At 46.7% G+C, this 25,273-nt stretch overlaps 2 protein-coding genes and 1 pseudogene across 6 annotated transcripts; 1 reads left to right on the top strand and 2 right to left on the bottom strand.

The window, feature by feature from the left end:
• Nucleotides 1-2,364: 2,364 nt before the first annotated feature.
• LOC100191622 (uncharacterized) lies at nucleotides 2,365-4,875 on the bottom strand. Its single transcript, NM_001137051.1, has 5 exons — nucleotides 4,748-4,875; nucleotides 3,855-3,936; nucleotides 3,613-3,767; nucleotides 2,744-2,905; nucleotides 2,365-2,640 (listed from the first exon to the last, which is right to left on the bottom strand). The coding sequence occupies exons 1-5, from the start codon at nucleotides 4,783-4,785 to the stop codon at nucleotides 2,523-2,525; spliced, it is 555 nt and encodes a 184-aa protein (NP_001130523.1). The 5' UTR covers nucleotides 4,786-4,875; the 3' UTR covers nucleotides 2,365-2,522.
• Nucleotides 4,876-12,140: 7,265 nt separating this feature from the next.
• On the top strand, nucleotides 12,141-21,954 carry LOC103639465 (Arabinanase/levansucrase/invertase). Of its 5 annotated transcripts, none has more exons than XM_008662213.4 (4): nucleotides 12,162-12,465; nucleotides 12,585-12,633; nucleotides 13,114-13,699; nucleotides 20,872-21,954. In XM_008662213.4, exons 3-4 carry the CDS (start codon nucleotides 13,145-13,147, stop codon nucleotides 21,718-21,720), a joined length of 1,404 nt encoding a protein of 467 aa, XP_008660435.1. In that variant the 5' UTR covers nucleotides 12,162-12,465; nucleotides 12,585-12,633; nucleotides 13,114-13,144; the 3' UTR covers nucleotides 21,721-21,954. The 5 variants fall into 5 exon arrangements, with proteins under 5 accessions (XP_008660436.1, XP_008660435.1, XP_008660437.1 ...); XM_008662215.4 differs by having other exon boundaries at nucleotides 12,165-12,465; nucleotides 12,590-12,633; XM_008662214.4 differs by lacking the exon at nucleotides 12,585-12,633 and having other exon boundaries at nucleotides 12,141-12,465.
• LOC109942210 (uncharacterized) lies at nucleotides 18,828-19,899 on the bottom strand (annotated as a pseudogene).
• Nucleotides 21,955-25,273: the final 3,319 nt, after the last annotated feature.

Here is a 25,273-nt window from a genome sequence, read left to right as displayed (position 1 = left end):
AATAAGAGTTAATAAGTTCCAGTTGGAGTTTCCTATGAACCCAACGCTTGTATAGAGGCTGACAATGAAGTCATTTTTTTATAGCTCAACACCGTAGAAGGCAGGAGTACCATCTGGCAGCTCAGCGAGGAGGGAACCCATATTACAGAACGACGGGTTCAGTTTCATCGCCGGTATCACCTGGCAGCTCAGCGAGCGCAAGGAGGATCAGCGACCATCAGTGACATGCGCCCGCACTGGAACTCCGTCCGGCAAAGGTGAGCGGCGACCGGAGCAGAAGAATCGGAGTTCACAGCTAGGAAACGTCGTGCAGAACGGCGCACCATCCTAGCTATGGTTTTAGGGGCGAGGTAAGGGTAGATTTCAAGAGGATTTCTATGAATACGATTCGCTGTCACACATCCGCCAGTACAAACATGAAGCTGAGCAAAGATCTAGCAGGCAGAGGATACAAACCCTAGAACCAAGAACGCAGCCAAAAGCTGAAAGGCGTAATGACGCTGAACCGTATAAAAAAAATCCAGCGCGGTTGCAATGGCGGAGGGAGCGAGGTCGGAACAAACCTGTAGCGCTCGGCGTGAAGAGGAAGCGGCGACGGAGTAGGCGACGACGCCGAGGAGAAGCTCCACGCGGGGTCAAAGCGAGCTGACGCGAGGGAGAGTGACCCAGAAGCATCCAGAGGCATAGAGAGATGGGGTTTTTTACAAGAAAATCCAAGAGACTGTATGACGCTTGATTATGAATCTAACGGCCTGAAAAATTTGCGCCGACGTGGACACCGTAGCGTGGCTCGTTTCTTACCTGCTTTGTAATATAGGAAATATGTTTCGACGCACGTGCCACCATATATGTTTGTGAGACAGTGTCGACGCGGACACTCATCCGAGGTCGTTGCTCTACACGTGTTCGCGGACACTCACCCGAGGACGGTGCTGGGCTGGGGCAAGAGGAAGGCTGTTGAAGCAATGAAATTGCCCCAGCTCTACTAAGAGCAACCTTAATAATATACTCTATAGCAGATTTTGTAATATTGTTAAGTTACATATAACCAACTAAATGAGCAATCCACTTTTTCTCTCTTTCCTTTTCTCCTTTTCTACGTTTCTTGCCGCCCACCTACCACCTTATTGGTCTAAAAGGAGAAAAGATTGAAACTCAGTAGCCTTGGCCATCACACGTCACCTTTTCCCTTCTTAATTTATACAAAAATAAGATAAAATTGTACAAAGTAGAAGTTCAAACACCTACCACCTTATTGGTCTAAAAGGAGAAAAGATTGAAACTCAGTAGCCTTGGCCATCACACGTCACCTTTTCCCTTCTTAATTTATACAAAAATAAGATAAAATTGTACACAAGTAGAAGTTCAAACACCTACCACCTTATTGGTCTAAAAGGAGAAAAGATTGAAACTCAGTAGCCTTGGCCATCACACGTCACCTTTTCCCTTCTTAATTTATACAAAAATAAGATAAAATTGTACACAAGTAGAAGTTCAAACCTTAGTCATCGTCCATTGACTCATACACTTACACCTACTTAACCAATAGAACATGCATATTTTTATTTTATTCGTAGTATATTCCACAATGCAACTAAAAGCAATTTTTCCGTCTCATCTCTCGCGATTATAGATGTCCAAACAGACCGGGCTTGCCGGGCGGCCCGAAACCCGGCACGGCACGTAGTGAACCGGGCCCGTGCCGGCCCGGCCCGGTCACCGGTCCGTGCCGAGGCCGAAGGCGTGGTACGACGGGCTAGGCCCGACACGACCCGATTTTTTTTCTATTTTTTCATATAAATACATATATTATACTTAAATATAGAGTATAAAACATAAGAAACATGTGTTTTTGTTGGTTATGTGGGTGTAAATAAATGTTTAGAGCTAATAAATATGATTTAAACCCTAAAAAATACATACTTTTAGGATATTTTTATCATTTAAACGTCATATATTGTTATGGACCCGTTAGGCCGGTCGGACCGTGGGCCGGCCCAGCATCATTATTAACCTTGCGGGCCGTGCTTGGGCCTCGCTTGGGGCTCGTGGGCTGACACGGCACGACACGCTAGCTAATCCGGGCCAGACCGGCACGGTCCTAATCCGTGCCGAGCCAGCACGGTCCTAATCCGTGCCGAGCCGGCACGGCCCGCCCATTTGGACATCTATACTCGCGATATATGCATTTCACAATTTGAAACAATTACAATCATTTTTGATATTTAACTGCACTTGCTTTTCACCAACGTTCATTTACTGCATCAACAACGTCATTAAAGTTTGTTTAATTCAAACTAAACAATGTGAAACAAATCGCACAGCTCAAATGACAAGTATGGAACAAAGAAGGCAGACTCCTGTAGGACAATCCACCAACATATTGCCAAACCGGGTTAACAGAATTATAAACACAAAATCCCTGATCAATACCTCTTGCGTAATTTACAGCTCCAATGCTATGCGACATGCAAAAAAGAGGAAGACTGGAGTGCGCTTTAAGAGCTAGTGCAGATTTAAGTTCAATTCTTCTTTTTCGAGTGCTTCACCAGCCATTCAATGACAGAATCAATGTTGGTAGAGTTCTTGCAAGATGTCATGAAACATGCCACTTCTCGGTCAGTGATTGTCTTTAGGCCCCTGCAATACCATTCACCAGGCAGTAGATGAGTAAAATGTATCGAACTGGTATTTCTAGGAAAAAAATATCCTAACAGAGTGTAGTAGATTAGCATGTTCTTACATTAGTTCTGTGAAGGTTTGCTTGGGGAAAGCTTCAGGTTTGTCAATTTTATTGCCAATGACTAGTAACGGAATCCCGGTCAAAGATGGCTTGCTCAAGAGGTCATGGAGTTCCCCCTTTGCAATGGCCATGTTTTCTCGATCTGCCGCGTCAACAACATACCTGCAGAAACAAAACAATTTAAACATCTGACACTAGAAGTTCTCATTCCTTATTGATTTTCTATCAGCTACGACCTTCAGATTAAGAAAATCATGCAGCAAGTTTCAATGCAGCTAGGTTTAAAATAAAAAACCTGTGGAAGTAAATCAGAATAAAAAAACTGTACAGCCGGCACAACTTCCAGCTCATTGTTTCAGAAAAAATAACAGAAACGCAGAAACAGGTAAAAATGATTCATCATTACCTACATAAAAGAAAAAATGTAAAGAATTGAAAGAAATAAACAGTGCACCACCACCATGATACACGAAAAGGCAAAATAAAAAAGGTCAACAAATAAACAAGATCATCAGTATTTATATATTGCAACGGCAAATTAACAGAGCATAAAAATATGATCAACACATGACATAACTAAGATACAAATTGGCATAAAGAAAGATAACTCTTATCTTGACCACAAAGACAACTAAAATATAACCAAATGGGAGAGAAGTAGGCTATGAGAACCTTAAAGATAGCGCTTAGAAAAGTTGGATAGTTGAGAAATAATTTGTACATAAATTGATAAATCGTACTATAGCATGATCTGAACAGCCGTACCAAAATAATAGACATGTATGCAAGAAACCTCAACTAAGCATGACAGCTGGTGAGCATTAGTGCTATTCTTACTGAAAATGGAAGGTTAGGAATGGAATACATACACAATTGCAGAAACCGCACGGCAGTATCTCTCCCACATGCTGCGGAATCTTGGTTGGCCTCCAAGATCCCACAACTTTATCGTCACATTTCCTTTCGTAACTTTTCTCATATTGAATCCTACAGTAGGGATCATATCCTCACTAAAGCCTCCAGTCTGCAAAAATACATGTTTACCAAGGATAAATATATTTCATCAAACATCCAGTATATGAGTGGTACCAAAAGAATGCCTAATACTTACAGCAATAGAGTTCACAAGTGACGTTTTCCCAGCATTTTGGAGCCCTATCAAGGAAAGCTCCATCTCTTGCTTGAAGAAGAGGCTGCAGATGTAAAAAAGTACAAACAGTTATTCAAGCAGACAAGGTCCTTTGAATCGAAATGAACGGTAGATTATATCAGTTCATCCATTTACAAGTGCACATATGTCAAAGTAATGCTTAGCCACCCAACAAGTGCATGTGCAAGACATTCTTATAAGTATAAATCTAGAAATGCTCAGCCACCCAGCAACTTCTGTATTTTTATGCATCAAGTCCAAAGCCAACCTGGATGGTAGGTAGAGGTGAAATAAATCTAGTTTATACTGGTACCTATACTATATGTCAATGATTGAAGTATAACGAATAACTACCAGCACCAGGTTAATCCTGTAGTACCGCCAAGAACTTAATAGCGCTAATCGATTCTTTTGCACAATATGGAATCCAAACCAGCAAACTGTAGGAAAAAAAAGACGCTTGGCAGCAATTCAGTATAATAAGACAAAGCTTAGAATAAACGAACCCATTTATCCTTTCGGGAAAAAGTGATATTCACGAATTTCATATGGAATTCCATTTATCCAACTTAAGTTTACTGATGGAACCACATGAACCCAATCCTTTCCTTCCCCTAAGAGGATCACGCTGTAATAATCACATTAGGTACATGCCAGAAGCGTTCCACCAGCAAGCTACAAATTCACCACGTCCGTAACTATCTTAACCAATCTTGAAAAAAACCAGGAAAAAAAACTATCAGATCTCCTACCCGCCGATCCCCGGACGACCACACCCCGGCGGCGCAATGCGCAGCAGATCAATCCCACGGCCACGAGACAGGACGAAACAGCCCAAGTGAAGAGCATCGTACCTGCGGAGCCAGTTAAGAAAAGCCTCCCAGAACCCCATGGCGCCGGGTCCTTGTCGGCTCCGGGGAGCTGCGCGGTCCGGAGGCCGGCGGCGAAGAAGGCGGAGGGGATCGTGCGGGGCGGCGACGGGTTGAAGGGCGCAGGGGGGTTCGGTGGAGGCCTCCTGTCACCCGCGTTTACTTTATTTGGAGGCGGAGGGCGACGCGGCGTGGATGGGGCGGGGGACGAGGGAGTGACAGGGAGGCGAGGGCGCCGCGACCGCGAGCGAGCAGCGGCGATGGGTTGAGGCGAGGGAAGGCAAGGGTATTATTGGCGTCCGGTCCGCCAATCATACGCGCTCGCCTGGCCGCTGCTGATAGGGCGTCCAGCCACGAGTGCCGTTCCGCTCTGGTGTCCGGTCCCGTCGCCAACGGGATTTCAGTTGTTAGCTCGACTGGTCATAGCTCCTTCTGTTGAGCGAGAAAGAGCTCGCCCGTTTTCACGGGGTTAGTTTTTTACTTTATATTTTTTATAAATATTTTAAAACAAAATATTAAATGCAACCTTAACCTAATTTTATTTAAAAAACTAATCAATGCCTGAGTCTAGTCCTCTTGTTACTCCTAGCCACGCCTCTCACCGCTTTCCACGTACCTCCTAAACTTTAGTTATTTTTAATCGATTGATTAAAATAGGTCTTTCAAATAAAATTTTTGGGACTAAACCGCGTGATTGGTTCTCCGATGCGTCCATGCAGTTGCATTCGCGGAGTATTAAAACACATTTTATTTGGCTGTCACGTCCACGCATGCAGTCTCGGTGGATACAAAAAGTATAGCTAAGCCAGGCTCGGGCGAGATACTCCTGTCGAGCGTCCTCGCGCGTGTACGCGTAGACCATGCAGGCCCAAGACCCAAGTTAAGGAACGTAAAACGAGACACTTTTAGGTTGTTTTTACTATATCTTTTAATTAAAAATTTTAATCACCAAATTGATGTCATATTTATGTCTGTGAGATATTTGTAAACAAATTAAACTAGATCACTCATGCTATATAATATTTAAAGATTTATTATGTATCCTTCTCTAATACACATTTCAGTACAACCAACCAAACAAAGTCTATATCTAATCCGCACAAGCTTATACAAGCAACCAAACAAAAGAACATGTATGAACTCACCATGTTTATACCAATATTAGCTAGGCTCATGCGAGTCTGTCTCAACTTATACGAGAACCAAACACACAGAAATTTTAGTCTCTAAAGTTTGGAAGTGTGACTAAAGTAACCAAATGCTCCCTTGTTTTAGCTATAAGTTGATGATTTTGGTTTGAATCTTGGTAGATACTCTCAAAGTCTCAACCTTCTTTCTGCTCCTCTTCCTGTTCACCGGGACAAGTTATTATTCTGCTTCTTTCCTTGTTTTATATCTGATTTGCCTATTAGATTAGCTACCTATGATTTATATTTAAAACTTGTGTTTAGGGTGTATCCTTGATTTGTGTGTGTATATCTAGTTGCATGTGCTATATATTTAGGTTAGCATGCTAGAAAGAAGTTTAGTTGATATATTTAGGTTTAGGTTTTATTTAGTTAGTTAGATTAGTTTATATTCAGTTAGTTAGTTTATATTATATTTGATTAATGTGTGTAGGTTATATTAACCTAGTTAGTTTAGATTATATTTGGTTAGTTATATTAATTATCTAGTTCAGATTATATTTAGTTAGCATGCGTATGTTATATTTAGTCATAATGAATCCAAAGATTCAATGTAGTTTTCTGAAATGTTTTTGTAGCCGGATAGTTTAGTCTATTCGATTCATAGAGGAAGAGTTAAACAAGATAAATAGTTCGAGAATATGTATTATGAAGTGGAATGTTTGAGATCGTGCCTAGATCTAGTGATTTTGTTTAGCGGGTTGTGGAAAAGTTTGATGATGATTTCACATTGAATGGGAGGTTTGATTATGGGAAGAGTAGGGGACACTATGTGTTGATGTCCTTGTGTAACTAGAGTCATTGTTTGCATTACAAAATGGCAATGTAAGGAACAAATGTGATATTGCTTGAGGTAGTGGTAAAGAATGAGCACAATAAGAAGGATATGTCGTCCTTTAATGGCGTTGGTACCTGGTGGTCAATATCAAGGCACCACTAGGCAACATTGTTTTGTGTAGTTAGTTGATGCAGGAGCTGATTCAGTATGATTCTGATGGAAGTCAGTGAATTTGTGCAATATTTACAAGTCACTGTGAACAAGAACTTGGATGTGCCTTCATTTGAGTGGTGAGTGGGAGCAACAGGAGGAGGACAAGATTGGTGATGATACCGCTCATCCAGAATACTCAAATTGGGACGAGGAGGATCATGTTCAAAAAACGAATGGTGATGAAGAAGCTACCTCAAAAGATGAATGTAACTAACTATGACCTACGACCAATTAACGAGAGAAGAGTCAGAGATGTGCTTGCTTCTCCTGTATAGGAGGCCACTGAATACAGTTCATGGGAGATGTTGAACGAGGACGATAATACATGCCCTAGAGCCTTACGCGGCCACTAAGATGATGCAACTAACGTCAGTCAATGTGCATGTTCGTATCTGACATGTATCCATATTAGAGGTGCATTAATACAACCCAAAAGCTCGCTCTAAGATAAGAGAACTGTAACAAAACTCAATTCATATCTCGCCAGATCTAGGCCAGTTGGGAACTAGATATAGATGGTTGGTGGCCTTCTGATGCAAAAGTGAAAGGGAAATAGGCTTTAAACCTTTTCCTAAATGATTTTGGTGGTTGAATGTCCAACACAAATAATTGGACTAACTAGTTTGCTCTAGATTGCATGTTCTACAGGTGTCAAAGATTCAACAAAAACCAATAGAAAGAACAAGACAGGGTTCAAAACAGAGGAGCAAAAAGAAACCGAAGTGCTCCCTGGTCTGGCACACCAGACTGTCCGGTGTGGCACCGGACAGTGTCCGGTGCACCAGGGAGGATTGCCTTCGAACTCTTCACCTTCGGGTTTCTCAGGCGCAGCCCACTATAATTCACCGGACTGTCCGGTGCACCACCGGACAGTGTCCGGTGCTCCAGAGTGAAGCGGCTCTGGACTGGCCAGCTTCGGGAAAATGGAAGGCCGCTCCGCTAAAATTCACCGGACTGTCCGGTGTGCACCGGACTGTCCGGTGTGCACCGGACTGTCCGGTGCGCCAGCGGAGCAACGACTACCTCGCGCCAACGGTCGACTCTGACAGTGAACAGTGCGCAACAGTACACGCGGCAGAAGTCAGAGCAGAGGATCAGAGGGGCACCGGACTGTCCGGTGTGCACCGGACTGTCCGGTGTGCACCGGACTGTCCGGTGCCACATGAGGACAAAGCCTCCAACGGTCGACCAGCTCCAACCCCAACGGATAGGATGACGTGGCTGGCGCACCGGACACTGTCCGGTGTGCACCGGACTGTCCGGTGCGCCCATCGCCAGCAGCCTTCTCCAACGGCTACATTTTGGTTGGTGGCTATAAATACCACCCCAACCGGCCACTTCAAGGTGTGGGAGTTCAAGCAACAATCCAAGTCATCTAGTTGACATACTCAAGCTCTCCCAACCACATATATTCATTGATACATCCTATACACAAGATCTAGCCCACTACAACCAATACAAGTGCCACAAAAGAGAGAGCAAGCAATTGAGAGCTACTCAATTGAGTTTAGCCCTAGTGCCTTGTGAGATCCATTGAGAGATAGTGTGAGCTTCATCTTTGTGTTCATTTGCGCGTGGAGTTTTGACTCCCATTCGAACTTCCTCCAAAGTGTTGGAGGCTTGTAAAAGCCAGCAAGAGACACCAAAGAGTGTGGTGGTCCTTGCGGGATCGAGAGTGATCCTTGAGAAGAAGAAGAGCTCACCGATCCTTGTGTGATCGGTGGAGAGAGGGAAAGGGTTGAAAAAGACCCGTCCTTAAGTGGACTCCTCAACGGGGACTAGGCCTTCGAGGGCCGAACCTCGGTAAAACAAATCACCCATGTCATCTGTGTTTATTGCTTGTGATTTGTTTGTTTTTCCTTCTCTAAGTTTTCTTGCGCTATTCTTTGTCAATATCATTTGGTGTTGCTTCAAGTTAAATTCTCATTCAGTAAAGCAACACTTCGCAAGAAAGAAACTTGACTTATTGCTCTTCTCATCTAAGCCTTCTCGCTTTACTATCCATATATCTAGTAGTTGTATTGATTATCAATTCCGCATTATTTCAAAGCAACTTTCTTTACAAGCAAAGGACTTAGCTTTTATACTCCGATAATTGTTTATCTTGTTCTAACTATTAATCAAGGGATCTAGTTGGGGGATAAAGTTTTAATTTTCAGGTTTCGCCTATCCACCCCCCTCTAGGCGACTTTCAATTGGTATCAGAGCTAGGCACTTCTTCTTGAGTCTAACAACTCGAAGTGATGGCTCGTAGAAGATCCCAAAAGAACAAGAAGACTCCTCTATCGAACACAACTCAAAATGAGGTAACTCTTGAAGTATTATTTGATGATTGTTCTAATTATGACTCATGGTCCTCTAGTGTGATAAATGCTTTTAGAACCATAGATCCACGATTAGAACAAATTATAGACAAGAGTATTTTTTCCTCTAATTCAATGGAAAAATTAATTCCGAGGAGGATCAAAGATGTTATCAATTAAACTATCTAGCTTTTGACATCTTAACTAACTCTCTTAGTAAAGAAGATTATCGTGCCTTCATATCAAATTATGACGAATCAATCCATGATGCGCATGATATTTGGACTAGAATTAGAAGCAAATTTGATGAGTCCTATTATGATAGTCCATTTTGTGCTTCTACTTCCTTTGGTACTTGTGATACTAACCCTTACAAGGAGGAAGAGGAAAATGAACGATGGAGACCAAACGATGAATCCACCTCTCCAAAAGGTTTGTCTTTCCATTTTGATTCCCACATGTGTTGTGTGGCTAATGAAAATGATAGCGGAAGCACAAATGAGGATGAGGAGGAAGAAAGGAGCTTTGTGCAACTCTACGCTCGCCTAAGCCAAGAAGATAAGGCGGTCATGCTCAAACTTCTAGAAAGAGCGAGAGAGCAAAGCGAAGCTCGTCAAAGGCTAGAAGATATTCTCTCCATGAAAATGCTACACTTTGACGAGTTGACTAAAGAACATGAGGAGCTAAAGTGCTCTCATGTTGATTTGGTCCAAAGGTATGAAACTATTTCAATTGAGCAAGATAATGCTTTACATTGTATCGCTCAATTAGTAAATAGGAATACCTTGCTTAAGGACCAAGTAGAAAAGCTAAAAATTGAAAATCTAGCTTTTCAACAAAAATATGATATGCTTCTATGTTCTCATGAAAATCTTAGAGATGATCATATCATATTAAACATTGCTCATGAGGTTGTAATAGAAAACTTAAAATCCCAACAACCTCACTCATGCACATGTATTCAAATAGAAACTATATTACCATGTGCTAATGCTTGTTGTCCGTCGACAAGCAAATCTTCCTTTGAGCTAGAATTTGCAGGAACAAATGATGATACCTATCAAAAGCTTAAAGAAGAAAATGAGAGGCTAAAGATGAGCTTGACACAACTTAAAGGGAAGTGCATTGCTCGACCTTCTCAAGATAACCGTGATCACATGGTGAAGAAGCTTAAGACGGGAACAACCGTGGCATGCACTACATCCCTTGAAGAAAATGTCAAGGACTTGAGGATTGCCAAGAGGAAGAAACAAAAGATGAAATTCAATACCTCCTCCAAAAGCCTCAACCTCGCCTCCACAAAAGGAAACATCCAAGGTAATGATCAAGCCACACTTCACACTAAGATAAATAAGAAGTGCAGTGAATGCTTTGAAGAGGGACACTTGATTAGGTCATGTCCCTACATTAAAAATGGCTTGATTATTGACAAGGATGACAGACCTTGTTTTAAATGCTCAAAGAAGGGACACTTAGTTAAATCCTGTCCCTATTTAAAACAAAAAGGCAATGATGTTAGAAAAGAAAGTTTTTACTAACCATGTAGCAAGCAACAAACAAGGAAAGAAGAAATCTTCAAAACTTGGAAAACGCTTATGCTACACATGCCGGAAGAAGGGACATCAATGCAAATATTGTCCCATTGGTAAAAATCCCACTCCTAACTTGTCATTTGATTCATATATAACTAGACAACCCAAGATTGTAACTTGTGCTAGAAAGGTAACGAGTTTACCAAGCGCTAGCACAAGTTGTATTGATTACTATCCATATATCTAGTAGTTGTATTGATTATCAATTCCGCATTATTTCAAAGCAACTTTCTTCACAAGCAAAGGACTTAGCTTTTATACTCCGATAATTGTTTATCTTGTTCTAACTACTAATCAAGGGATCTAGTTGGGGGATAAAGTTTTAATTTTCAGGTTTCGCCTATCCACCCCCCCTCTAGGCGACTTTCAAAAAGCATGGACAACAAATACGTAGTGGATGGCTGTTATTCGAGGCATTTGGTTCATTAGCTCATCTGTTTCTTGTAACTTGATCGAAATTAACCACCTCTCGTGCATGACGTAAGACAATTCAACTCATGCATGACTCATGCATGCTGCATCATGAATCCCTGCATGGCCTCTATTTGATAATTGTTGAGGCATGTTTTCTTCTCTGTCAGATTATTGTGCAATAGTCAGAGACATCTCTATGGTCCTATCTGTCCATGAATTGTGTGTTTAATGTATGTCTATAAGAGAAAATAAAAAGGTATAGGTTCAATGGAAGATGCTGTGGATCTTTAAAACCGTCAATCATACCGTGTGTTTATATGGAGTCAATGTATTGAGTTATAAGTCATCAGGGCTGTTACACCACATATAGATCGTGAGAAGCCACCAAGTCCAATACAACAGGAAGCCGTACACATATAGTAATACCCCGTTAGCTGGAGGAGAACGAGCTACAGAGAGTCCTATAAAAATAGGGATCAAGTTTTTTTTCAACTCATATCTTTCTCGGTTTTTTAGCTAAAATAAAGTGTAATATTTATTCTTATCAATTTAATATCTGGTCTATAGACAATATGCTCACTTTAATATTAAATTCATTTATTATTGGTATTTTTGGGAGAATCCATATGACTGGTTTACTTCGCTTAACTATTGATTGCATTATGGATACGACCTCGACTTCTCAACCAATATCATGAAATACGATTGTGTACCGTCGCAACACATGGATATTATCCTAGTATTTACATATTTATGTGTTCGGTTATACTAAAAATCTGTAAAAGACCGCTAGGGCACCTTCGATATACAGCTTGCTTGCCACATCAAGCACGGCGACCACCTGCCAGAGAGAGAGAAGATCATCTCCATCCTTCATCGTCATCGACCCCGTAACCCAACCGAAGGCACGCTGCCCGGGCACAGGCCAGGTGTTCGGGGCTTCGGGCGCCCCTCCACTCCATTCTCAACACGCCCCCACGCCGTACCCACCACAATGTGACGGGCGACCTTTCCAGAGCGACGCCGCTGCTCGCTGTTAGCCAAGGAAGCCAGACACCCGGCCATACCAATTACCAAAACCACTCATCAGGTCGCGTTGCCAGCCGCACAAACCAAGACAGACCCCCCTAATCTCTCTGGCATCGCGGCTCGTGCTAAGCTAATCGAGGCGCCCCCAACCACCTCTGGCCAAGATCTCGATAAGGACTAGCCCATGGTGAGCTGCGCCGATTTTTTAATACCTGCTAGCTTCTGAGATTGTTTTGTTGTTATTCTACAGCTAGCTGGTAGCAGAACAGGTACTTACCTGACGGAACTGGGTTTTGTTTTGTTTAGCTTAGCCTTTCATTTGTCCTCTTCGCTTCTCTGGATCAACCTGCCAATGGTGAGCACCGCTGTCTCTCCCTCTTCTCTTCTTCGCCTCCTCATTTTTCTTTTCCTGCGAAGCGTGCGCGGTTCTTGCTGAACTATCCGGCCTCCTTACGAATCTATGGCCGCCGATCATGATGAGCTGTTTTACCGGACTCTTGATACAGTTCTCCATTTCTGTCGCTTCATTTTTGGCCGTGGCCAGGGAGCGGGTAGCAGGCCGTGATTAGCTGCTACAATTCAGTTAGTTTGCCTCTTTCCTTTAGTAGTCCGCTGATTTGACTGTAGACGACGAATCTGGGTTAGTTCTAATGTTGGTGAGAAACCCATTTCTTTCCGGAGAAATTTCAGGGCCCCATTCATGCTGCTCCACTCCAATCGCATCTTTCTTGATTCGGCGCGCCAATCAGCCTCTTCTTTTCATAAATTCCAACCGCTGTTTCTTTCCGTTCTAGCTTGTGCAGTTTTCAGCTTAACTCCTCCACTTTTGCTGCAGCGCGTATCGGTTGGAGTAGATAAGCGGCGCCATGGGTATGAGGAGCAGGCACCCAAAGGCGTTGGGTTTCCGCTGCCACCCGGCAAGCCACCGGTCCCTAACTCTGGCACTATGGAGCCTAGCGGCATTGGTCGTCGTTGTGAATTTCCATCTTCTCATCGTTCATAAGGAGGACGATGAGAGTATGAGCACACACGAGATCCGCCGATCGATTATGAGGGAGCTGGAGGTGGTGGAGGAGGAGAAGTTCCGGCTAGCTCCTCCCCGGAGCCGGAGGAATCCCCGGGCTGTGCGCCGCAAGGGAGAGAAGAAGAAGCCTACAATAGTGGATGAGTTCCTGGATGAGTCTTCGGCTGTGCATGACATGTTCTTCCCAGAACTGAATACGGCTGTAGATCCAATCAATGGTGCAAATGGCAGCAAGTACTTCTACTACCCAGGCAGAATTTGGTTGGACACTGACGGAAAACCAATTCAAGCTCATGGAGGAGGTGTCCTCTATGATAAGAGGACCACCACCTATTTCTTCTACGGGGAGAATAAGGATGGCAAAACCTACAGAGCTCATAGGAAGGGAGCAGACAGGGTGAGTTGTACTTTCTGATGCTATCAACACCCATTTTGCCATTTGTGATCTAGGACAAATGATATCTGGCTGTAGAAGCATTCAACTCAATTGTTTCACCTAATGTGAATGATCAATGTAAAAATCAAGAGGTACTAGCTAGTTAACGTAGACGAATCTGATGGTGTCAGGTTTATATTTTGGGGGCATGAATACTGTATACGCAATATAAGGTTGAATGTCCTGTAAGAGAATTTCACACTTTATTTTTAGACTTCTGGTAGATAGGGCATGTATAAATCAAATTGATTTTAGTTGCTTTAGTATGCATTGCACGTTACCAGAGCATTATCATGTAGACACAATATGTGTGCTGGAGAAGAATGATGGGAAATGATCAACTTACCCCATTTCAGAACTTCCGTGTAGGAATTTCAGTTTGTTTCATCATTATCCCAAACTAACGTAGTCTTGGTCCAAGATTTAGTAACCATATCATTGGAGAGATTTTCCGTTTCTTTCTCTTTAGATAAACCAACCCGAAGATAGCATAGTTAGAAACTCTTATGTGTAACTCCTTAAAAACTAATATGCACACCACTTAAAAAACTATTATGTACAACACCTTAAAAAACTAATATGCACACCACTTAAAAAACTATTATGTACAACACCTTAAAAAACTAATATGCTGAAGAAGGTTTAATTTTGCTAAATTTGACCAAGCATTTCAGTGTGTATGTAGTTGTGTGTGCTAATGCATACATCTAATTTTCCTGACCTTTTAGATTCTGTTGGTGAGGTCAAATTGCTAGGGTGCATGTTGGAAGTTATGGTCTATTGGTAAGGTAAGAAAATTGACTGGGCTGTTTTAAGGCGGGTAACTTGGTGTGTAGAGATGAAAAGCTAGTAATATTTTTGTCTGTTTATTATTCATGAGTTTGAGCTCCAACATTTTCTTTGTGTACAAACTAGCATTTTTTTGCGCAGAATCAGAGCAATGAAATATCATTAGATTTGGGTTTGAGTTTGCAAAATACTAAATCAAGAATCCGGTTACAGGCTTTTGTCATGCAAGTACCAACCTATAGGTTTTATCCGCAAAGTCAGAAGGTTAAATCATGATTAGAGAGAACTTTGGCCATTTCAGATGTCAAGGGCGTTAAGCCCTCGAGCAGCTGGACCGCGGCTACGTAACTCGTATCCGCCGTCCGTCTTCTCTGGCGAGGTATTCCTCCGCCGTAGGCTTAGAGAGTACAGGGAGATGGGAGATTAAGGTGATATATTTCTTATTCCCTTCATTGCCTCATGGTTCCATATAAATAGGCCACTGGCCCGACCAACTAGGTAACTTCTAATTTAGGAAATGACTTATTTGGAAACCCTAATTTAGGAAATGACTTATTTGGAAACCAACTCCCCTACAATTAAGGCCTATCAATTTGGCCACTAATCTAGCCACTTTCCTTGGACGGACCTTCCTTGGTTGAGCTGCTGCTACTTTCCTCTTTGGACGAACCTTCCTTAGGTGAGCTGCTGTTGGCGCCTCCCTTAAACGCCCTAGCCTCAGCCCTCCTGGCGTTGCAGGCCCGCGTGTAGGTGCGGCCCCACATGACATCTCTCCCCCCCTCGAGGTCCAGCTCGTCCTCGAGCTGAAAATCTGGGTAGGTGGCGCGAAACTTGTCGAGGTCCTCTCAGGTCGCCGAAGTTTCTGGTTCGCCCCGCCACTGGACCAGCACCTGTTGAACACCCCGTGCCAGGCGAGCGCGTTCCACCCGAGCTGGCTCTGGAACAATCGCCCCATGATGGATGTCGGGTAGGGGCGGTGGGGCGGACGGAGGTGCCCCTACAAACTTCTTCAGGGTGCCCACGTGGAAGATGTCATGAATGCGGGCCTGTGGTGGTAGCTCCAGGCGAACGACGACGTTGTTGATGGGCTCGATGACGCGGTATGGCCCTAGGAAGCGGGGCTTCAGTTTGCCCGATGTCTGTTGTGGCAGTGAGGACGGAGCTCGCTGGCGAAGTCGAAGGAGCGCCCAGTCGCCGACTGCATATGTCACTGGTCGGTGTTGCTTGTCGTAGTGGCGTTTCTGCACCGCCTGTGCCTGCTCGAGGCGATAACGCACATCGGCGAGGAATGCCTCGCGTTCCTCCATGTTGCGTGCGACCGCATCCACCCTTGTTTCACCAGGCTCATAAGAGCGGATGGAGGGCGGGTCACGACCATACACCACCCGGAATGGCGTCTCCCGGAGCGAGGACTGGTATGCCGTGTTGTACACGTATTCGGCCCACGGCAGCCAGCGAAGCCATTGTCGAGGACGGTCGCCTGTGAAACAGAGTAGGTACATAATGATGACGCGGTTGGCCGCCTCCGTCTGGCCGTCTGACTGTGGGTGGAAGGCGGACGACATGTGCAGCTTAGTGCCCATGAGTCGCATGAGCTCACGCCAGAACGTCGAGGTGAACACCGGGTCGCGGTCGGACACCATGGATTGCGGCACGCCATGGAGGCGTACAATGTCGGCGAAGAAGGCCTGCGCCACCGACTCGGCGGTGTATGGGTGGCCGAGGGCGATGAAGTGGCAATACTTGCTGAAGCGGTCGACGACGGAGAGAATCACCGACTTCCCGTTGACACGGGGCAGTGCTTCAATGAAGTCGAGGCCGATGTATGCCCAAACGGCGGTGGGAATCGGTAGTGGCATGAGGAGACCTGCCAGGTGAAGATGCTCCGACTTGTACCGCTGACAAGTGGGACATGCCCGTACGAAGTCCTGCACCACACTCTGCATGTTGGGAAAATGGAAGTCACGACGAAGGCGGTGTAGTGTGCGCTGGACGCCCTCATGTCCATCATTATGGACAGCCGCCACAATCTCCTGCAGAAGTGGCGAGGCCGGTGGGATGTACAGGCGCCTGTCGTAGAGAACCATGTCGTCGGCCACCGCCCATGGATCAGTGCGTGTGCCTGCCCTGACTTCGTCGTGGATGGCAGCCAGAGCGGGCTCAGTAGCCTGGGCGTGTCGGAGGCGGCTGATGAAGTCGAAGCGGGGAGCTGAGATTGCCTGGAGAGTCCCCGTGCCGTCCTCATCAGTGTCGCGGCGCGAGAGCGCGTCGGCCACCGTGTTCGTTGCTCCTGACTTGTACTCAACGGAGAAGTCGAACCCGAGGAGCTTGCCCACCCAATGATGTTGCGGAATGGTCGCCAGGCGCTGATCGAGGAGGTACTTGAGGCTGTAGTGGTCTGTCTTGACGACGAAGCGTCGCCCCCACAGGTACGGCCTCCAATGCTGTATGGCAAGCACAAGCCCGATGAGTTCGCGCTCATAGGCCGCTAGGGAGCGATGGCGGGGCGCCACCGGTCGGCTGAAGAAGGCGATCGAATGAGCCTCCTGTATGAGCACCGCCCTGAAACCATAGGTGGACGCGTCGCACTCCACGACGAAGGGCTTGGTGAAGTCCAGTAATGTCAACACCGGTGTTGTCGTCACTGCCCTTTTGAGGGCACTGAAAACGGCGGTTGCCTCGTCGGACCACACGAACCCCTCTTTCTTCAGGAGTGCCGTGAGGGGTGCTGCAATGGCGCCGTAGTTGTGGACGAACTTGCGATAGTAGCCTGCCAAACCGAGGAAGCCACGCACGGCTCGCGCCGAACGAGGTTGGGGCCAGTCGTGGATGGCCTGGACCTTCGCGGGGTCCATAGCGATGCTAGCCGCTGAAATGACGTGGCCGAGGTAGGCGACGGAGTCAACACCAAAGGAGCACTTGGACCTCTTGACAAAGAGTCGGTGCTGGCGCAGGGTGTTGAGGACGACGCGGAGGTGCCGGAGGTGGTCCGCCCATGAGGTGCTGTATATCAAGATGTCGTCAAAGAAGACAAGCACAAACCGGCGGAGGTAGGTACGCAGGACGTCATTCATCAAAGCCTGGAATGTGGCTGGGGCGTTGCACAGCCCGAACGACATCACCAGGAACTCGTAGAGGCCGTCATGGGTGCTGAACGTCGTTTTATGGACGTCCTCCTGCCGCATCCGCACTTGGTGATACCCCGACCGCAGGTCCATTGGTGAAGAGGCGTGCGCCATGGAGCTCGTCGACGACCGAAATCGGAAACACGTCTTTGACAGTGAGCGCGTTCAACGCGCGGTAGTCGACGCAGAAGCGCCACGACCCATCCAGCTTCTTGACGAGGATGACCGGGGAAGAGAACGCTGAGTCACTGCGGCGGACGATGCCCTGGTCGATCATGGCGGCGCACTGCCGCTCAAGTTCGTCCTTGTGCGCCGCAGGGTACCTGTACGGTCGCACCGCCACCGGGGAGGAGCCTGGCTTGAGGACTATGTGGTGCTCGCGGCCCCGTGCTGGAGGTAGTCCGATCGGCTCGGTGAATACATCGGCGAAGGCGTGTAGCAGCCCGTCGATGAGGGTGTCGTCGGTTGTGGCGGCTAGGAGAGTCGGCGCGGATGGAGGTGCCCCATCGCGCCAGCAGACGTCCCGCCCCTCCCACTGGAATGCCATGGTTCGGGCGGTGAAGTCCCATACAATGGGCCCGAGCGTGGCCATCCAGTGCGTGCCGAGGACGACGTCGTACCCGGCTAAGGGCATTACGAAGAGATCGACGTCGAATACCATGTCGCCCACGTCGACCGGAGCTTGGCGAAGAACGCCCGGGCAGACCACGCGCTCCTCATTGGCCACCGTTGCCGTGAGTCGAGGCCACGGCTCGATGGTCAGCCCGGAGCGTCGCGCAACCGCTTCCCCGATGAAGCTGTGTGTTGAGCCCGTGTCGATGAGCGCGACGAAAGTAGCGGCGCCGACAATCACCTGCAGTTGTATCGTATTGCCGACGAGGACCCCTGCGACGGCGTGAAGGGAGAACACCGGTGTCTCCGTGTCGGGGTCATCCCCCGTGGCGGACTCGTCGGCGGTGTCCAACTCGACGCCGTTGATGTAGAAGATCCGCGTACAGACGCTGTTGTGCCCCCGTGTGTAGCGCTCGCTGCAGTTAAGGGTGGTAATGGATTGTGATCCATATGGTTCTTCACAAAATGTCAAGGCCCTAAATAAATTATAGTTCAAAAATGACTAGAAATAAAGCCCGATCCTAATCCGACTTGATCCTTAAATCTTATAGTGCAAAATTTACAGCCCATTGTCAGCCCTAGCTGCAGTTGAAGCAGAGGCCCTGCCGACGACGCTCCTCTTGCTCCTGCATGGATAGGCGTTTGCGCCCATCTGCCATGACCGCGGGCGTGGCTGCCTTCTTAGCCGGCGCGCAGGCAGAGCTAGTCGTGGTGCAGGGGTCGGTAGCAGGCCACGGGGCGCGCCCTTGGGAGGCGACAGTGTATATTGTTCCCGAAGCTCCAGCTGGCGCGCCAGGCTCATGGCAGCCGCTAAGGACTGCGGGTTGTGTACCTGGACGTCAAGGCTGAGCGGGGGACAAAGACCCCCCGTGAATAGTTGGACCCGTTGTGCCTCGTCGAGGGGTCCTGCACGTGGAAGGAGCGCCTGGAAGCGGTCCTGATAGTCCGCGACAGACCCCGTGCGGCAGCAATCAGCCAGCTCGAAGAGAGGCGCGGCGCGGAGAGGAGGACCGTAGCGCAGATTGAGCAACTCCTTGAACCGGCGCCACGATGGAGTACCCTCGTCCGTCTGGACCTGGATATACCACATCTGTGCCCCGTGCTCCAAGTTGTAGGATGCCATCCAGACCTTCTCCTCCTCCATGATGCGCTGCTGATGGAAATAGGATTCGCAGCGGTTGATGGAGATGAGAGGATCAGTTTTACCATCGTACCGGGGAAAGTCCAGCTTTTGGAACCTCGGTGGCCGGTCCCCATGGTGCTCTCCGTAGCCGATCTTGTGGCCTGAGGCGGACGTGCGGTCGGCTGTGAGGCTGGCGATGGCCTGGGCGTTGGCTGCGACGGACGCCTGCAGTGACTTGAGAGCCTCAGCAAAGGCCTTGAAGTCGTTGGAATCGCCCATGGCTGGAATGCAAGACGCCACAGAGGACGTCGGTGAGGTTGGTGCTGCGGCTGGAGGTGGTGGTGAGGTGGTGGCGGCTGGTGTAGTGGTGGACTGGGAAGAGGATCGCCGGGATCGTGATACCAGGTTGTCAAGGGCGTTAAGCCCTCGAGCAGCTGGACCGCGGATACGTAACTCGTATCCGCCGTCCGTCTTCTCCGGGCTCTGGCGAGGTATTCCTCCGCCGTAGTCTTAGAGAGTACAGGGAGATGGGAGATTAAGGTGATATATTTCTTATTCCCTTCATTGCCTCATGGTTCCATATAAATAGGCCACTGGCCCGACCAACTAGGTAACTTATGACTTATTTGGAAACCCTAATTTAGGAAATGACTAATTTGGAAACCAACTCCCCTACAATTAAGGCCTATCAATTTGGCCACTAATCTAGCCACTTTCCTTGGACGAACCTTCCTTGGTTGAGCTGCTGCTACTTTCCTCTTTGGACGAACCTTCCTTAGGTGAGCTGCGGTTGGCGCCTGCCTTAAACGCCCTAGCCTCAGCCCTCCTGGCGTCGCAGGCCCGTGTGTAGGTGCGGCCCCACATGACATCAGATTAGAAGGAAAAGGCACTAAGGCAAACAAGCACATGCACATACACCCGAATAGATACACACAGTAAGGACTGATATATGTGGGGTGCATTGTCCCGGTGACCTCAGTTCTTTCATACCCAGTAGACATTCACACCAATGATGGTGTATTGGGAGATGCATTGTCCTGTGTGATCACAGTTCTTTAATTGATTAAATTGAAAGTGACTGATTGTGTAACTGCGTTATGGTGCTGCCAACAACCAGAAAATGCTTTCTTGTTCTGTTTATAAAAATAGATTCTTGTGGACAGCCAAAAAAAAAAAACTCTTTGGTGGCTATGAATTGGAGGCATTTCTAGTTAAGGATTCTCCGGCTAGACTTCAACCTGATTGTTCTGATATAAAGAATACAAACATTGGGCAGATGATGGAACCGTCATAGTTTACTAGATTTTCCAGAAACACAGATAGTGAGAACATATGTTGCTGCTGACAAACTGAACTGTGATTTCACCAGCAGAACTTTGTAGGCGCTACTTCGGTACTTAAAAGCGATGTTTGTTTTGTTCACCTTCACATTATCTAGTGTCTTTCTCATTTCTAACCACTAACTTCGGCAAACCATTTCCCAGGTTGACATCATTGGAGTAAGTTGCTATTCTTCGAAGGACCTGTGGACATGGAAAAACGAAGGGCTTGTCCTCCGTGGCGAGGAGAAGAATGTAACACATGATCTTCACAAATCCAATGTCCTGGAGAGACCCAAGGTGATATACAATGATCGGACTGGCAAGTATGTGATGTGGATGCACGTAGATGATGCTAACTACACCAAAGCTTCAGTTGGTGTGGCCATCAGTGACTCTCCGACAGGCCCATTCACTTACCTCTACAGCAAGCGTCCGCATGACTGTGAGAGTAGAGACATGACCATCTTCAAGGATGATGATGGGAAGGCCTACCTGATATACTCTTCCGAGGACAACAGCGAGCTCCACATTGGCCCGCTAACCGATGACTACCTTGACGTCACTGATGCCATGCGAAGGCTTCTCATCGCGCAGCATCGAGAAGCTCCTGCGCTCTTCAAGCATGAAGGCACCTACTATATGGTGACCTCTGGCTGTACAAGCTGGGCTCCAAATACTGCGCTGGCCCACGCAGCGACATCAGTGATGGGACCTTGGGAGACACTGGGGAACCCCTGTGTGGGAGGGAATGAGGTCTTCAGATCAACGACATTCTTCTCCCAGAGCACATTTGTCTTGCCAGTTCCAGGGCTGCCGGGCTCATTCATCTTCATGGCTGATCGGTGGAACCCGTCTGATCTTAGAGATTCGCGGTATGTTTGGCTGCCTCTGACGATCGGGGGAGTCCCTGATGAAGCCGCAGACTACAGCTTCATGTTCCCTCTCTGGTCCCGGGTGTCCATTTACTGGCACAGACGGTGGCGTCTCCCTGAGGAGTGGAGGGATTATTGAAACTCTGAAGTTTCTTTTTTTTTCATAAGAATCGAAGGTCTTATACGCTGTTACATTGATAGATACCAAAGTAAAGTATTGACATTTGACACGTTGGTCTACATTGTATAGGTCAGATGTAGATGCAGGGTTCGTAAATGTTTAGTTTTTTGAGTTTGCACTCAAATCAAATAAAACTATTGTGGCCTTTTGGGCGAGGTAGTTTCTAGAATAATCTGTCTGCATTGGTCTTTTCATTTGATCTATACCCTCCGTCCTCGAATAAATCAGTTCCTAAAATCCGTGCAAGTCAAATTTAATCTATGCAAGCTAAACTTTTATAACTCTCATAGATCTTGTGTTTAAAATTCTAGCCACTAGATAGTAATACTGTCGGTACCCTAAATCAAGGGTACCCTCTTCTACAGCATGAAGACGTCGCACCAATGCGACGTCTCCAGGCCACGCGGAGGACGGCGCCTGACCCCACCGCATGGACAGGCCAAAGGGCGCCACGTGGTAGGAAAAGACAACACATCCCAGTATGAATCGTGGGGTTCGGACCTTCACAGAAGGACACCGGACCCCTATACATATAAGTTCGAAGCCTCCGAGTAAGGTTCGAACCTTAGCAAGGTCCCGGGACGAGGAGGACCCTGGCGTGAGTAGGGGTCCGGTGCTGACACGTGTCCAGGCCTTGCCCTTCACTTCCTGCTCAGGCGGAGACTCGCTGCTTGTGGCCCATGACATAAGCCATCGGACCGAGCCTGACGTAAAGCCGTGCAGCCCCGACATTTATTGAGGAGAGGACGTGAAAGTGCATTCATCCCTTTTGTGAGTTTTGGTGATTTGGATAACAACACATTTAAAGGTCTAACGAGTTTGCTAAGTGTTGAACAGGAAATTCAGTATGATGAACATACTTGAATAGTGTATAATGATCAGTGAACGAAGGTTCAACACGAGGTTAAATAACCAATGACACAATGCAAATAGATATTATATGATCTCTATATTGGTTTGAATATATATGGACAAGACCTGAGAAATCACTACATACATATGATCAGAACAGATGATGAAGTGATTAAGAGGATTGGTCAAGCCAAAGTAAATAAGATATGAGGAATCGTGAATTGGCTTGACCATATTACTATCAGTCCATATATGCTTCTATGAGAATCAAACTAGAGCTTGATTAATCTTAACAATTATATCTAAAAGACATTCAAGCAAGGTTCACAATATTGAAGAAATGATTCTCTCATTGGATGCTCAAAATGATGTGACTCAAGAATGGCTTGATAGGGTGAAGATAGCAAGGAAAGGGCTTTGAGGAACTAAGCGAAGGTGAAGGTCAAGCGACGGCTTGTAGACCGAGGTACCATGGCTAAGGTGAAGAAGAGAGTACTTGCACTAAGTCAATGAACTAATCAGCTATGAAGAGTTATAACATGTTGATGCATCAGTACAGTGACTTGAAGCCATGATTTGAACTCACATATGGTGATATGGTACAAGTCACATGGTTTGATTTATGTTTCCTTTAAAAGGTGAGACAAAGATGTTTGTGATCCTTATGAAGCAACGCCATGGAGAAATCACACATGAGACACCAATGACTCAAGGAGTTTACTTAATTATATTTTATTTAACTTGAGTATAGGAATCGTCGTACTATAAAGGGGGATCCAAAAAGAAGGTTGTTGTTTGCCAAAGCTCAAACCTCTCTATTCAAAAGCTATTTTTGAAAAGCAAAAATCTCTTTAACGTTCTATGGTTGACCGTGGTTAGGGTTGAGAAACCTAGAGTGTTCTTGCTGAAAAGCAGCTGAACTTCTTGAAAGGGAAATGTGCCCTTGGGCCATTTCTAAGTATTTTGGTGATTGAGTGCCAACACAAGTGCTTAAATGTGAATTCATGCTTATGGATGGACAAAGTGCAAAACAAGAGCAAATGTATGTTTCTAAGTCTTAGTACATTGGTTTTGTGTACTAATATACTTGTCTAAGTATTAGAAACAGAAAGAAGAAGAAAAGAGAAGAGTTGGCTGTGTACAGCCAAAAGGCTGTTTCGGTCTGGGCACCGGGCTGTCCGGTGGTGCACCGGACAGTGTCCGGTGCGCCAGGCTGCCTCGAGCGAAGTGGCCGCTCTCGGGAATTCGCCGACGGCGTACGGCTAAAATTCACCGGACTGTCCGGTGTGCACCGGACTGTCCGGTGAGCCAACGGTCGGCCGCGGAATCTGCGCGCGACACGTGGCCGGGCCAACGGTAGGAAGGGGGCACCGGACTGTCCGGTGTGCACCGGACATGTCCGGTGCGCCAACGGCTCCCAGATCTGCAACGGTCGACTGCGCCATTTTAGGAAGGAAATCGGGCACCGGACACTGTCCGGTGTGCACCGGACTGTCCGGTGCACCAGACGATAGAAGGCAAGAATGGCCTTCCAGATTTGCTCTCAACGGCTCCTAGCTGCCTTGGGGCTATAAAAGGGACCCCTAGGCACATGGAGGAGGAGACTAAGCAACCTTAGAGCATTCTTGATCATCCACACTCAGTCTTTGCGCATTCGTTTGTCATTCTCAGTGATTCGAGCTCCGTTCTAGTGAGAACCTTGAGATAGTCTTTTGAGCTCGATTCTTGGCTGTGTGTGTGCGCATTTTGCTGTGGATTTGTGTGTGTTGCTTCCCTTCCTTACTCCGTGATTCTTTGTGAACATCAAAAGTGTAAGGGCGAGAGGCTCCAAGTTGTGGAGATTCCTCGCGAACGAGATAAGAAAAGAAAAGCATAACACTGTGGTATTCAAGTTGATCATTGGATCACTTGAGAGGAGTTGAGTGCAACTCTCGTCCGTTGGGACGCCACAACGTGGAGTAGGCAAGTTTTGTACTTGGCCGAACCACGGGATAAACCACTGTGTCTTCTCTGTGTTGAACTCCTTGTGGTTATCGTATTGTGCAAGATCTTCTCTCTAGCCACTTGGCATTAACTGTGCTAACGTTTAACCAAGTTTTGTGGCTTAAGTTTTAAAGTTTTACAGGATCACCTATTCACCCCCCCTCTAGGTGCTCTCAATTGGTATCAGAGCCGTTCTCTTCACAAAGGGACTAACCGCCCGAAGAGATGGATCCTAAAGGGAAGGGAATCGTGATCAACGACAAGGAGAAGGAGTCCTTCGTCAACGAGCCAAGGGATGACAAGTCCAACGACTCAGGCTCGGGCCACAGACACAAAGATGGGAAGAAGAAGAGGACAAGACGCATCAAGGAGATCGTCTACTACGACAGCGATGAGTCTACTTCCTCCCAAAAGGACGACGACCGCAACGACTACGAGAAAAAGAAACCGGTCAATTCGAACTTTTCTTTTGACTACTCTCGTATTCCGCATAGTTCAAGTTCACATTTGCTCTCCATTCCACTCGGCAAGCCCCCACACTTTGATGGAGAGGACTACGGATTTTGGAGCCACAAAATGCGTAGTCACCTATTCTCTCTCCATCCTAGTATATGGGAGATTGTAGAAAGTGGAATGCACTTTGATAGTTCCGATAGTCCCATGTTCATTAATGAGC

The sequence above is a fragment of the Zea mays genome, chromosome 9 (assembly GCF_902167145.1).
Source record: "Zea mays cultivar B73 chromosome 9, Zm-B73-REFERENCE-NAM-5.0, whole genome shotgun sequence".
In the NCBI taxonomy this organism is placed as follows: domain Eukaryota; kingdom Viridiplantae; phylum Streptophyta; class Magnoliopsida; order Poales; family Poaceae; genus Zea; species Zea mays.
Note: the sequence above shows the minus strand (reverse complement) of the source record. Positions and strands in the feature narration are given on the sequence as shown.

Bases quoted from the DNA above. Each gene is read 5' to 3' on its own strand.
- LOC100191622 (NM_001137051.1), bottom strand. From the start codon at position 4,785: ATGGGGTTCTGGGAGGCTTTTCTTAACTGGCTCCGCAG. The intron at 2,906-3,612 runs GTATGTATTCCA...TTGTTTCTGCAG, and splicing joins CGTGCGGTTTCTGCAATTGT to GTATGTTGTTGACGCGGCAG. The intron at 2,641-2,743 runs GTAAGAACATGC...ATGGTATTGCAG, and splicing joins CAAACCTTCACAGAACTAAT to GGGCCTAAAGACAATCACTG.
- LOC103639465 (XM_008662214.4), top strand. From the start codon at position 13,145: ATGGGTATGAGGAGCAGGCACCCAAAGGCGTTGGGTTTCCGCTGCCAC. The intron at 13,700-20,871 runs GTGAGTTGTACT...ACCATTTCCCAG, and splicing joins ATAGGAAGGGAGCAGACAGG to GTTGACATCATTGGAGTAAG.